The sequence below is a fragment of the Eumetopias jubatus genome, unplaced genomic scaffold (genome assembly GCF_037043125.1).
Source record: "Eumetopias jubatus isolate StellerSeaLion01/CBP00866 unplaced genomic scaffold, mEumJub1_p1.0 scaffold_1, whole genome shotgun sequence".
Lineage (NCBI taxonomy): Eukaryota > Metazoa > Chordata > Mammalia > Carnivora > Otariidae > Eumetopias > Eumetopias jubatus.
Genome location: NW_028274807.1, coordinates 377,885 through 392,641, shown reverse-complemented (window position 1 = coordinate 392,641; position 14,757 = coordinate 377,885). Strand labels below are relative to the sequence as shown.

The following is a 14,757-nucleotide window of genomic DNA, read 5'->3' as shown; positions in this document are numbered from 1 at the left end:
ATTTGAGTTCTTTCCAACTTTCCTCTTGTGATCGAGTTCTAGTTTCAAAGCATTGTGGTCTGAAAATATGCAGGGAATAATCCCAATCTTTTGGTACCGGTTGAGACCTGATTTGTGACCTAGGATGTGATCTCTTCTGGAGAATGGTCCATGGGCACTAGAGAAGAATGTGTAATCCGTTGCTTTGGGATGGAATGTTCTGAAGTTCTGTGAAGTCCATTTGGTCCAGTGTGTCATTTAAAGTCTTTATTTCCTTGTTGATCTTTTGCTTAGATGATCTGTCCATTTCAGTCAGGGGGGTGTTAAAGTTCCCCCACTATTGTTGTATTGTTGTCAATGTGTTTCTTTGCTTTTGTTATTAATTGCCTTATATAATTGGCTGCTCCCATGTTCGGGGCATAGATATTTACAATTGTTAGATCTTCTTGTTGGATAGACCCTTTAAGTAGGATATAGTGTCCTTCCTCATCTCTTATTACAGTCTTTGGTTTAAAATCTAATTTGTCTGATATAAGGATTGCCACCCCAGCTTTCTTTTGGTGTCCCATTTGCATGGTAAATGGTTTTCCACCCCCTCACTTTCAATCTGGGGGTGTCTTTGGGTCTAAAATGAGTCTCTTGCAGACAGCATATCAATAGGTCTTGTTTCTTTTAGACAATCTGATAGCCTGTGTCTTTTGATTGGGGCATTTAGCCCGTTTACATTCAGGGTAACTATTGAAAGATATGAATTTAGTGCCACTGTATTGCCTGTAAGGTGACTGTTACTGTATATTGTCTGTGTTCCTTTCTGGTCTATGCTGCTTTTAGGCTCTCTCTTTGCTTAGAGGACCCCTTTCGATATTTCTTGTAGGGCTGGTTTCATGTTTGCAAATTCCTTTAGTTTTTGTGTGTCTTGGAAGCTTTTTACCTCTCCTTCTGTTTTCAACGACAGCCTAGCTGGATATAGTATTCTTGGCTGCATATTTTTCTCGTTTAGTGCTCTGAAGATATCATGTCAGTCCTTTCTGGCCTGCCAGGTCTCTGTGGATAGGTCTGTTGCCAGTCTGTTGTTTCTACCGTTATAGGTTACATATCTGTTCTCCCGAGCTGCTTTCAGGATTTTCTCTTTGTCTCTGAGACTCGTAAGTTTTCCTATTAGATGTCGGGTTGTTGACCTATTTTTATTGATTTTGAGAGGGGTTCTCTGTGCCTCCTGGATTTTGATGCCTCTTTCCTTCCCCACGTTAGGGAAGTTCTCTGCTATAATTTGCTCCAATATACCTTCTGCCCCTCTCTCTCTTTCTTTTTCTTCTGGGATCCCAATTATTCTAATGTTGTTTCGTCTTATCATATCGCTTATCTCTCGTATTCTGCCCTCGTGATCCAGTAGTTGTTTATCTCTCTTTTTCTCAGCTTCTTTATTTTCCATCATTTGGTCTTCTATATCGCTGATTCTCTCTTCTGCCTCATTTATCCTCGCAGTTAGTGCCCCCATTTTTGATTGCACCTCATTAACAGCCTTTTTGATTTCAACTTGGTTAGATTTTAGTTCTTTTATTTTTCCAGAAAGGGTTTCTCTAATAACTTCCATGCTTTTTTTCAAGCACAGCTGGTATCTTTAAAATCATGATTCTGAACTCTAGGTCTGACATCGTACTAATGTCCGTATTGAGTAGGTCCCTGGCAGTCGGTACTATCTCTTGTTCTTTTTGTTGAGGTGATTTTTTTCCATCTTGTCATTTTGTCCAGAGGAGACTAGATGAATGAGAGAACAAAATGCTAACAGGGTAACAACGTCCCTAGAAGATATACTCTAAATAAATCAGAAAACACCTGAAACCAGGGGAAAAGAAAGGGAAAGAAAGAAGAAAGAGAAAAAAAAGAAAAAGTTAAAGATAAAAACAAAAACAGAACAAAACCAAAAAAACAGAATATGATCAAATATGATCAGGCTGGTGCATAGATCAGTGCCACACACTAGATTTTGGGTATATTTTGATCTGTTAGAAGAAAGTGCCTCCCAAAATTTTAAAGAAAGACTTATATATGTACAAAAATAAGGGTTGATACGATGAAGGGATAGAATATGACTGTAAAGATGAAAATTATAGGGGCGCCTGGGTGGCTCAGTCGGTTAAGCGTCTGCCTTCGGCTCAGGTCATGATCTCGGGGTCCTGGGATCGAGCCCTGCATCAGGCTCCCCGCTCAGTTGGGGAGCCTGCTTCTCCCTCTCCCTCTGCCTGCCACTCCCCCTGCTTTGTGCTCTCTCTGTCAAACAAATAAAACCTTTAAAGAAATGAAAATTATAAAAAATTTTATAAAAGGAATTGATAAGTTGTTTGAAAAAAGAAAGAAGAGGATTTAAAAAAAAAAAAGGAAAGAAAAAAGGGAGAGAATGTGATCAGGCAGGAGACTAGAACAAAGCCATACACTAGAGATTTAGAGTATGTTTTGATCTGTTAGAAGAAACTGTATCTCAAAACTTTAAAGAGAGAACAACTTATATATATATGCTAAAAATAAGGGTAACTACCATGAAGGGATAGAATATGCCTCTAAAAATGAAAAATAAAAATTTTTTTAAAAAAGGTATTGATAATGGGCGCCTGGGTGGCTCAGTTGGTTAAGCGATTGCCTTCGGCTTGGGTCATGATCCTGGAGTCCCGGGATCGAGTCCCGCATCGGGCTCCCTGCTCAGCGGGGAGTCTGCTTCTCCCTCTGACCCTCCCCCCCATGCTCTCTCTCATTCTCTCTCTCTCTCAAATAAATAAAAAATCTTTTTAAAAAAAGGTATTGATAAGATGTTGGTTGAAAAAGGGAAAAAGAAAAATTAAAAAAAAAGACAGTTAAAAAAAATTAACTGAAAGACTAAAGACTCATGGTAAAAAAGCCATGAATTCTATGTGCAGTATTCCCCTAGCGCTGGGTTTCTGCCATTCTCATTGATCAGTAAACTTGGTCTTGGCTGGTGGTTCTTGCTGATATTCTAGGGGAGGGGCCTGTTCCCGGGTTCCCAAATGTCTTTGCTGGAGGTGGAATTGCCCTGCCCTTGCCTGGTCCAGGCTAAGTAATCTGCTCGGGTTTTCTCTCGGGAGCTTTTGTTCCCTGCAAGCTCCGTACAGCTTTGGAGGATGAGAGTGAAAATGGCGGCCTCCCAATCTCCGCCCAGAGGAGCTGAGAACTTGGGGCCCCGCTCCTCAGTGCGCCCCCAGAGAAAAGCAGTCACTCCCGTCTCCCCGGTCTCCGGCCGCACTCCGTGCTCACCCGGCCTGGGCCGGGCGTTTCTATCTCTGGCTCCCGACCCCGTGTGGAGTCTCCAAACCCAGCAGATCCCTGCGGTGCGCTCCCGCGCCGCTCCTCCCGGGGGAGGAAGGGGAGTCTCCCCGGCTCTGCCGCTTGTTGGGTCCCTGCTGGAGGAGCAGTGGCCCGACTGTGTCACCGATCACAGTTTATGGCAACACCGAGCTGAGAGCCTGCGCCTCAGCTCCATCTCTGCAGCCGGCTTCCCCGCTCCGATACCTGGGGGCTCTGCCGCACTCAGCCACCCCCGGTCTTTCTGTGACCCCGAGGGTCCTGAGACCACACTGTGCTGCGAGGGTTCCACCCCCCGCTCAGCCGCTGGAGCGACGTCCCTCCGCGGAGCCGGCTTCTAAAAGTTCCGATTTTGTGCTCCGCGGCTCTAGCACTTGCCAGAAGCGGCCGACGGAGGCCCCCTCCCCCGCCGTCTGTCCTCCCGAATATCGCCTCGGATTCACTTCTCTGCACGTCCTACCTTCCAGAAAGTGGTCGCTTTTCTGTTTAGGGAGTTGTTGCTATTCTTTTCTTTGATCTCCTGTTGAGTTCATAGGTGTTCAGAATGGTTTGATCCCTATCCAGCTGAATTCCTGAGACCAGACGAAATCCAGGTCTCCTACTCCTCCGCCATCTTGCTCCGCCCCCTTCTAAAGTTAAGGAATTTAATGAGCATAAATTGAGGGTGAATTAGGGCGCCTAGGTAGCTTAGTTGGTTAAGCGACTGCCTTCAGCTCAGGTCATGTTCCCGGAGTCCTGGGATCGAGTCCCACATCAGGCTCCCGGCTCAACGGGGAGCCTGCTTCTCCCTCTGACCTTCTCCCCTCTTATGCTGTTTCTCTCTCTCTCTTTCTCTTAAATAAATAAATAAAATCTTTAAAAAAAAATTAAGGGTGAATTAATTTAATGCTGAGACGCCTGTTGGTTTACAACCTGATATGAACATGCTTTGATAATGTGAACAAGATTCATATTTTCATAAATTGATGTTATATTCACTTTGTAGACCATTTCCAACTTTAAAAAATATTTCTCAGTTGTAATCTCTCTTGAAGCTTTCTTTATGTATAATCCTATTGTCTCTCTTCACTTGCATTGAGGTATAATTATAAAGTCATGAGATAGTAAAGTATGCAGGATGATGACTTGATATTTGTATACATTATCGACAGCTTCCCCTCACCCACTGCCCCACTGAGTTAGCACATCTGTCACCTCACAATGACGGCATCGTCAACTGTAGTCACCACGGTATGTAATAGATACTCAGACCTTACTCAGTTTATAATTGACAGTTTGTATCCTTTTACCAATGTCTCCCTGTTTTCCTCACCCCTGAGTTCCTGGTAACTGCTTTTTTACTCTCTGATTCTATGAGTTCAACTTAAAATTTTCTTTTTTAAGATTTCCCATATAAGTGATATGATGCAGTATTTGTGTATCTCTGTGTGGCTTTTTTCCTTAGCATAAGGCCCTCTAGCTTCATCCATGGGTTTGCAGATGGCAGAATTTCCTTCTTTCCCATGGCTGAGTAATACTCCATTGTGTGTGTGTATCTGTGCTGTGTATCACACATGCATCACATACATATCTCATATTTTCTCTGTCCATTCATCCATCAGTGGACACCTAGGTTGTTTTCATATCTTGGTTATTGTGAACTTAGGAGCACAGGCGCCTCTTAGATAATGATTTTGTTCCTCTGGATATGAACCCAGAAGTGGGATTGCTGGATCACATGGTATTTCCAGTTTTAACTTCCTGAGGAACCTCCGTACTGTTTTCCACCCTGGCTGTTACGTTCCCACTAACAATGTTGAAGCGTTCCCTTTTCTACATATTCTTGCCAGCATTTGTTATCTTTTGTCTTTTTTTTTTTTAAGATTTATTTTAGAGAGAATGAGAGAGAGAGAGCACAGAGGGGAGCAGCAGAGGCAGAGGGAGAAGCAGACTCCCTGCTTGAGTGTGGAGCCCGACACAGGGCTCGATCCCAGGGCCCTGAGATCACAACCCGAGCTGAAGGCAGACGCTTAAACGACCAAGGTGTGCAGGCACCCTGGCTGATAAAAAGAAGAATAAAGTTGGAAGAGTTACATGCCGCCTGACTTTACAAACTCAGCACAGTAGTCAAGACAGTGCCGTATCAGTGGGCAGACACATAAGTCAGTGGAATGAGATGGAGAAATAGATGCCTAAAACTATACTCAATTGATTTTAACAGGGGAGCAAAGTCAGTTTAATGGAGAAAAGGTAGTCTTTTCATTAGAAGATATTGGCAGTTAGTTGGCCATCCATATGTGAAATAAAAAAAAGAAGAAAGAAGAAAAGAACTTCATTTTTAAGCCTCATACCTTCTACAAAAATGTTAATTCAAAATTGATTCTAGATCTAATAACATAGACTATAAAACTATAAAACTTTCAGAAGAAATCTTGGGAGAAAATCTTCATGGGTTAGGCAAAGAGTTTTTAGTTGATTCTTAAAGCATGATCCATTAAAGAAAAAGTTGATATGCCAGACTATCAAAATTAAAAATGCTCTGTAAAACAAAATGAAAAGCCATGGTAAGATTAGGAGAAATTATTTGCAAATCACATATCTAATGTGTATCCTGAATATACAAAGAACTCTCAAAATTCAGCAGGAAGAAAGTAAACAACCTAAGTGAAAAATGGGCAAAAGACTTGAATAGAGACCTTATACCAAAGTATATATAGATGGATGAGAAATAAGCATGTGAAAAGACATTAAACAGGGACATACAAACTAAAACTGTAACGAGGTACCACTACACGCCTATTGAAATGGCCAAAATTGTAGTAACACCACGTGCCATGGACAGCTAAAACTCAGTAGTGACACAGCCACCCTGGAAGACCGTTTGGCAGTTTCCTGTAGGGTTACAACTACACTTCCTCTACAACCCCGTAATTACACTTCAAGGTATGGACACTGGGGAAACAGGCTGTGTTCACACAAAAGCCTGTGTGTGAGTGTTTATACCAGCTCCAATTATAATTGCCAAAAAACTGGAAACAACCCAAGTGTCTTTCAACAGGTGATTGGATGAGCAGCTGTGGTACATCCACACAGTGGTGTACTACTGGGCAATAAAGAATGAACTACTGGGGCGCCTGGGTGGCTCATTCGGTTAAGGGGCTGCCTTCGGCTCAGGTCATGATCCCAGGGTCCTGGGATCGAGTCCCGCGTCGGGCTCCCTGCTCAGTGGAGACCCTGCTTCTCCCTCTCCCTCTGCCTGCCTCTCTGCCTACATGTGCTCTCCTCTGTCAGATAAATAAAATCTTTAAAAAAAAACTACTGATACAGAAATATCATGGACAAACCCCAGAGACATTGCAGTGGCATCATTAAAGTCACATAGAGTAATTAAAACAGTGTGATGCTCTAACAAGGAGAGACACAGAACAGGATAGAAAGCATAGGGCAGAACCTTCTAGCCTATGAAAAAGTTAATATTATGAGTGAAAGAAGCCAGTCTCAAAAGAGTGTGTACTATATGATTCCATTTATGTGACATTCTCAAAAAGACAAAGCCACAGGGAGGCCAGTTAGTGGTTTCCAGAGGTTGGAGGTGGTGGGAGGAGGTGACCACAAAGGATATCACGAGGAGTGTTTTGGGGTAATGGAACTGTTCTGTACCCTGATTGTGGTTGTGTTACACAGATCCAAAGAAGTGTTAAAATTTGTAGACTGACTGACTATTGGTAATTTAACAAAATAAAATTAAAAATTATCTGTATATAATTTTCACATGTGTGCATGTGTGTGTATGTGAAGAAGAGTCCTTGAGGATAAGCTGCCAAGCAAACAATGGTTCCTTTTGGATGCTGGGTTTACTCATGACTTTTATTTTTGTTTGTGCTTTTCTGAGTTTTCTAAATTTTTCCATACTAAACATAAACTACTTCTGTAATAAAAACCGCCTGAAGTTACTTAAGAAAAAGCCCTTCTGGTCTTCCCTGTACGCTCCCTGCACACTCCCTGGTTCAGACACAAAGACTGGCTTCTTGGGGCTGCTACCAGCCCCCGCTCCCCATCTCAGGCATCACATGCCACCTGTCCGCTGCGGTCTGAGGGTGTGAGGTGGCGTTAAGCTGCTCTTACGACTTAAGTACCACATGAACCTCCGTGGCACGCCTGCTTTAATGTTTCATGTTTTTAAGAAGTGATCTCAGTCAACTTACAGGGTTATGAAAATTCTGAGAATACCCCAGAGGCCAGATTTATATGGTTTGACAGTGAAAACTCCGCAGTGCTTCGGGGCTGTTAAAAATGGAGTCGCAGCTGACTTGGGCTGAGAGAAATGGTGAGAGGGAAGGTCTCTCCTGTCGGCCGGGCCCAGTTGTGAACCCAGTGCAGTGTGAGCTGGTGTGACTCCACCCCAGGCTGGGGTGGGGACCAGCGACGCCACTGGTGTGGGTACAAGGTAAGTCCTCCCAGACCGTCTGTCACAGGCACGGGCCTCAGTCACCATGTCCCCTGTGTGTCTCCCTCCTGTGCAGTTTGAGTTCATGATTGAGTCGATCCTGTACGCCCGGGATGTGTGGCTGAAGGAGGATGGGGTCATCTGGCCGACCACGGCCGCGCTGCACCTGGTGCCCTGCAGCGCAGACAGAGACTACCGCAGCAAGGTGCTCTTCTGGGACAATGCCTACGAGTTCAACCTCAGCGCCCTCAAGTGAGTGCGGCGGGGTGCGCGCCTGCGTGTTCCTGGCCGCCTGGCTGGGTGCGCCACAGGCTTGCTAGACACAGAGTGACTACTCTGTTGTAGGGCCTGCCACGACACGGATCTGAATTCATTCACAGGCCTAAGAACTTCACAGGTTGGCTTTCATGCCTTCAAACTGGTAATAGATGTGATGGGAAATGACAAGGCTTTTGTAGTCTAAGTTCTCAGATATCATGGGGAAAATGTCATGGTTAGAAACAAGGCCTTTCTAAATATGTGGTCTGTTAAGACACAAATACATGTTCGTACTAAGCTATTCATTTTTTTTAAAAGATTTATTTATTTATTTTTTTGAGAGAGTGAGAATGAGAGAGAGAGAGAGAGTACATGAGAGGGGGGAGGGTTAGAGGGAGAAGCAGGCCCCTCGCTGAGCAGGGAGCCCGATGCGGGACTCGATCCCGGGACTCCAGGATCATGACCTGAGCCGAAGGCAGTCGCTTAACCGACTGAGCCATCCAGGCGCCCCTAAGAGCTATTCATTTTTAAAGGATCAGAAAATGTATTTGTGAAGTCGTTCCTGGCAGTTTACAAAGAAGCAGTGCTCCAGCACAGCATAATTGCTGTGCTCATTTTAACACATGGACACGCTTGTACAGTTGGGCTTCAGACTGTAATATAAAATGATTGGCTGATAAGGCCTTCGTGTTTTCGGTGTTGCCTTTTGTAAGGAGACGGTGACAGAAGCTAGCATGCCCTGATTGTTTGGAGGCACCAGTGTCAGCCCTGGAAAGTAGGGAAGGGTCCCAGTGGTCGGGATCTGCGGGAAGCCTCGCTTGTGCAGTGAGGGCCAGGTGAGCCTGGATGCCTGCTGGATGCCCAGATGGGGGGCTCTGGGCCTTTGTGGTTCCTATTAAACAATTCAAAAGACGAGATGATTAATGCAAAGGTAAGAAGTCTTCCCCATTTAACCTGTTGAAGCATTGCACTCGCAGCCCGAGCCCCAGAGGGGATGGAGAGGAGAGGTCCCCGGCGGGGCTGTTCTGTCGTTCGTCTAGGGGAAAATGGGCAGGCAGGGCTGGGAGGGTTTACAGTAGAGCAGCGAGGAGGTTCCGATGTGGCCGGGTGTAATGTCTAAGCTGGAGGCACTGGATGAAGGCAGAGTGGTCCTGAGACAAGAAAGGACAGGGCAGCAGGACGGGGTGGACACGCACAGGACGTGTGCGTGAGAGGTGCGGCAGGAGGGGCACAGGTGGCAAAGTGTTCTGGGCCATTGCTGGGCCCCTTGAAACCTCTTTCCTCTCATACTGTACATTGAAATTTAATTTCACATGGGTTTAAGAGTTTTGTCTTAGAACATGTGCATCAGGTACAGGAATCCATGGGGGCCTATGTGTCAGGCTTTAGATGGGAAGTCAACAGAAAGAAGGCAGCACTGGACTTCAGTCTATAAAAATTGACATCTGTGTGTCAGCAGCATAAATACAATTCAAAAAGGCGGCGACTGCTTAGAAAAGTTGCTAGCTGATGGATCCTAGAGTCAGAAAAAGATGTATGTCCAGTGAAATTATAGCCAAGTCACAGGAATAAGCAAGTCATAAAAACTAAATAAAGTCACCATTTAATATTTGAAAGAAATCGCAACATCATTAGTGATTGAAATGCAAATTAAAATAAATGCCATTTTTGCCTACCAGACGAACAAAGATTAGACAGCAGTTGGTGCTGTCAGCTTCAGGTGAGACAGGACGAGCCCGTGTGCCCAAAGCTGTGGGTGTGGGGGGCCCTGCAGGCTGGTGTCCGGCGTCCACCCCTGTCCCTGTCTGTCCCGATGCCACGGCGTGCTCCCGTACACACGACGTGGGGAACAGACAGCGTCCCAAAGGAACGTGGCTGGGTTGCTGTATGTCCACCCGATGGATTAAGAGACGGTGAAAGCGGTAGGACACAGACCATGTCTACAGAATGGCTTCTACTTTGCATAAAAACATATATGAATATATGTCCGGGGGAGAAGATGACTAAATATATCAAGGGCATGGGAGATTCAAGTTTTTTCTTTGTACTTTTCTATATTTTCCCAGTTCCTTATATGTGCATAATTACTTTTATCAGAAAATATTAAAAATATGTCCATATCGTGGCATCTCTATTTAAAATGTTGACTTTTAATTACTATTTCAGAAGTTAGCGCTGTGCTTAATTTTTGAAGCATTTCTGTGGCAGATGGTAGGTGACTTTGGGCAAGCGCAGCGTTCAGCAGTGGAACGGACGGGGGTTAGACGGGGTGACAGCAAGACGACCATGCAGGGCTCAGCGCCTGTATGCAGGGGCTCCTCCTGAGAGTCGGGCTCTAGGGGGGCCTGCAGGCTTGCTGGCTCAGTACGTTTCTTCCCCGGTCATCCAGAACAGGAGTATCTTACTTGCTGTGACAATCTTCGGTCCGGTCCTCACCTTCTTACTCTGTGAGGTGATGAAGTGTCCACATAATGAGGGGAAGGCAGGCGAGGGACCCGTGGGAGGCTCCCATGGACCTCCTGTCTACATGTCAGGAGGAGGGCCTCGGAGTGGGTCTGGGCACTGCCCGTGTGGGAAAGGCTGGTTTCTGTGTGTTCAGGCCCCGTGAGGAGGATGGAGGTAGGAGCCCTCCAGCCCTGCCTTGGTGCCCTCGTGCTGCAGGCCGTGGCTTGGAATCCCTGCTAATGCTGGAGGGAAAGCGCGAGTGCTGTGGTCGTGCGTGTGTGTGTCACGGCCGGAGGTGTTGGTACGCGCCTCAGAGCAGTGCCTTTGACTCTTTCCCTAGATCTTTAGCAATTAAGGAGTTTTTTTCGAAGCCCAAGTATAACCACATTTTGAAACCAGAAGACTGTCTCTCTGAACCATGCACCATATTACAGCTGGACATGAGAACCGTGCAGATTGCTGACCTAGAGGTGAGAGAAGATGCGCGCTTCCCTTTCACATTAAGTAAGCGGCGCACACGCCGAGACTTCCGTGTGAATGTTATGAACTTGCCTTTGATTTTCCCAGAGTCTTTTCTTTTTTATGCTCTGATTTTGTATCTTGTATTTTACATTATTTTCTTTATTGCTAACCTCTTTAACATCATCAGTTCTTCTTAGATATATGTTTAATATTTTCAGCATCTTCAGATTCTAATAAATTATATCCAGTTTTTTCAAGGACTTTCAATTAAAATTTTTTTCGCTACTGTTGATGACAGAATTCTTAATTCTTACTTTTACTTACTCCCTGTTGCCACGAGGTGGCGTGTGTGGATTCCGGAGGATCTCATTTTAAGGGCGTGCTGGGAGGTGCAGGTGCAGGAGAGTGTGGGGGTCACTGGAAGCCCCTGCTGGGGCTCAAATGGGCAGAACAACATAGGGACTGAGCTCTTGACTCTGCACTTAGTTTTGCAGAATAGAGACCCAGCCTGGAACTTTATTGATGCAAGGAATTGAGAAGAAATAGTATTCCACTCAAATTTGGGCAAATGCCCAAATTGCTTGAAACCTTTTCTGATTATCTGCAGCATTTGAATTTATGATGCCAGTTTTAATACTTTCTGGAGGAAGAAATTTTATGTGGTGCTTGCTGTGTTCAACTAAACTAGCACGTTGCAGTCGTAATTACTGAACTAGACGGTAGGGCTGCTGAGTGCAGTGCAGGGAGGTGGGATCTGTGAGGTGGGGCCAGGCGGAGGACAGTTGCTAGTTCTTGTTCAGGGAGACCCTTGCGGCCTGGCGTCACGTGCTTGCGGAAACCATGTCCCTTTCTTATCGTTTGCTTGAACAGACAATGAAAGGTGAGCTGCACTTTGAGATCAGGAAAGCCGGCACTCTGCATGGATTCACAGCCTGGTTCAGTGTCCGGTTTCAGAGCCTGGAGGAGGATGAGCCCCAGCTGGTGCTGAGCACGGGCCCATTGCACCCGTGAGTGTGCGCCTCCCGTGGGGGCTCCACACAGCAGCCCCGGAGGAGCGGATGCGGTTGGCCTGCCTGCGAGTTGTCAACATGGCAGCCGTGTGCAGAGATCTGGCAGTGCTGGCTCGTTAGCCTGGGCTCTGCAGACCGGGCTGCCCCGGGCCTTGAGCAGGGTGTGCGGGCAGAGGGCGGGCGAGCCCAGGGCTGTGCCCCACCCGCCCGTGCACTGGGCTTCCCTGAGCTGCCCTCTGACCCCTGCATACATAGGAGGAGCAGACTTGGGCTTCCTCAGTTGCCTTGGACGCTGCTTTAGCTTCCTATGGTCTCATACAAACACAGTCCACAGAGTTCTAGGGGCTTTTAACTCAGACTTTCTGGGGGAAGGTGAGTGCCTCTTGAGACAAATCTCTTAAAAGAAGATTTTATCTATTTGTCAGAGAGAGCACGAGCAGGGGGAGGGGGCAGAGGGAGAAGTAGGCTCCCTGCAAAGCAGGGAGCCCGACGTGGGGCTTGAACCCAGGACCCTGGGGACCATGACCTGAGCTGAAGGCAGACGCTTCACTGACTGAGCCACCCAGGTGCCCCTTGAGACAAATATTTTTTTGCAGTAACATTTTGATGCTGCTCACTTGCTTGAGCATCCTGGGAAGCTGACGTCTGCTTCTGTGCTGGACACAGCAGCCCCCCTGGAAACGCTGACTTCCTCTGGGGCCTTTGTTGTCCTGTTCAGTAACTGCCCTGGACCAGGGAGGGTTGCAGCAGCGTCTGGGTTAGATGCTGGCTGTGGCAGTGGGCCCAGAAGGACCCCAGATGCCCTTCGGTAAAGCGGGGGCAGAGCCGAGGGGCTGTGTGCTCCGAGTGTCCTGTGGAGGTGGCAGGGCTGGGGCTCCGGCCAGCCTTCCTTCCAGATCCAGCCAGCACAGATGTGAGCTGTCACCAGATGAGGGTAGGAACACGAGAAACCCAGTGGACAGTCGTGTGCCTGGGTAGTCTTCCCCCCGTGTGTCCACACACAGGTGGGGTGGGGCAAGCAGGGTGCAGACATGGGACAAGCGCTCTGTGAAGGCAGAGAGAGACTCTCACAGTGGGTGAGGCAGGAGGGAGGGTAAGCCGGTGAGCGTGACCATGGGGTGCACGCAGGTGTCGGGCAGAGGCAGTTGTGCCATGCTCTCAGAGCCGGTAGAACCTAAAAAGCTTGGGAGTTGTGACCATTTCTCCCAAATGTTATAGTTGTCATGCTTACCTTCCGCCTGACTCTCACAGGAATAATCACTTTTTTGGACTGCAGAGACTAGATCTCGGGCATTGGCAGCTTAGAGACCAAGCAGGGAACTTTGGGTAGATGCCCACTGTGCCAGGGTGCAAGGGGCCTGTGCCCGGCCATGTGTCCTCTGAGCCACCAGCACCAGCTGCCCTCACCCTCCCGGAATCTGGGCAGCATCCAGGAGCTGCGTCCACCCTGGCTTGTAACTCAGTCCCTGCAACCCACAGAGGCCGTCCGGGTCGTAGGGCTGGGGTGCGTCTGTCCCGCGTGCGGGTAAGCCTGAAGAGTCCGGCTCCAGACAGGTGACCCCATGCCCCGTGTCTTGCAGCACCACCCACTGGAAGCAGGTGCTGTTCATGATGGACGAGCCTGTCTCCGTGCTCACGGGAGATGTGGTCACAGGCTCGGTTGTGTTGCAGAGAAACCCCGTGTGGAGGAGGCACATGTCTGTGGCGCTGAGCTGGTCCGTCACTTCCACACAAGACCCCACATCGCAGAAAGTAAGATACTTAGCTGTCAAGTCAGGTGCTGGGGCGCTGGTCCTAGGAGACGGGTCTGGGGTGATCCCACGGCCAGACCACACGGCCTCCTCTGCTGTGTTATTTTTCTGACCCTCCTGATGGGAAGTGAATGCTGTCACTTGCAGAACAGGAATCAGAGGGCGAGGAGGTGAGTCTGTGAGGGCAGAGGCCCAGCCCAGCCAAGGTCCACCCTTCGCGTGTCCAGGAGGCCCCGGTGGAGAGCCGGGGCTGGGGGCCGGCCCACTGCCGGTGGTGCGTGATGTAGGCGTGTGGTGTGGGTCACCTTCCCACCGTGGCAGCGGTTCGAGGGCTGAGGAACCATCCCGCCCACGGTGAAACTGTGGCCAGGTGGGGCCCGGGGCCTGTGTCTCACAGAGGCTGCTGACAGGGGAGTCTCATGGGGTAGTGTAGGGCAGAAAAAAATCAGAGGGCTTCTCCTTATGTTTTAATACCTCTTTTATACTTTGTTTTATGCTAATTTTATAAGTTTCAGTGTTTGTCATTAAAAAAATTTCTGCACCTAAATGTTCTTTTGTAAAATATTAAGTTGTTATTAGGAAGTACTGCATGTTAATCATACTGAAATGATTTCTGATTTGATTGCTTTGTTTTCTTTGTCTTTTTCAGGGTGGAGAAAAAGTCTTTCCCATCTGGAGATGACAGTTGAAGTTCTGTGGGAAGCAGTGTGCAGACACTGCGGGAATGAACCCGCGCGAACGAAGACGCACTGGGACGGGGACCCACGTTCTCGCTGCCCGCGTCTGTGGGCTCGGGCCCGTGGTCAGGGTTGTCCACCGACGGCTGCGCTGTGCTGGGCGGGAGCCCCCCACCGCCGTCACTGCCTGTGTCCATTCTCTAGAAGTAGACTGTGTCTCCAGGTGTCCACAGTGCTGGCTTGTGGGTGAGTCGGTGGCACAGTGTCCCTAGCTAGGTCTAGTTCTAAACTCGTAGGACACACACGCATCAACCTCGTACTCCTGTGAAAGTGGCTGTTCACGCATCATGTGTCATGGTGTCCTTTGCTGCCCTGGTTCCTCCTGCACCGTGCGGAGTGTGGGGTCCCAGCAAGCCGTGCGGGACCTGCAGCTG

The 14,757-nt window shown here is 47.8% G+C and overlaps 1 protein-coding gene across 3 annotated transcripts in view; it reads left to right on the top strand.

Moving 5' to 3' along the window:
- The window catches only part of PRMT2 (protein arginine methyltransferase 2), a 35,643-nt gene extending 21,216 nt beyond the window's left edge, over positions 1-14,427 (top strand). For all 3 annotated transcript variants that reach the window (XM_088023566.1, XM_028094753.2, XM_088023563.1), the window contains exons 7-11: positions 7,797-7,972; positions 10,764-10,893; positions 11,756-11,892; positions 13,476-13,647; positions 14,296-14,427. In XM_088023566.1, coding sequence (XP_087879692.1) covers positions 7,797-7,972; positions 10,764-10,893; positions 11,756-11,892; positions 13,476-13,647; positions 14,296-14,328 — 648 coding nt within the window. In that variant the 3' untranslated portion in view covers positions 14,329-14,427. The remainder of the gene's footprint in view (positions 1-7,796; positions 7,973-10,763; positions 10,894-11,755; positions 11,893-13,475; positions 13,648-14,295) is intronic.
- Positions 14,428-14,757: the final 330 nt, after the last annotated feature.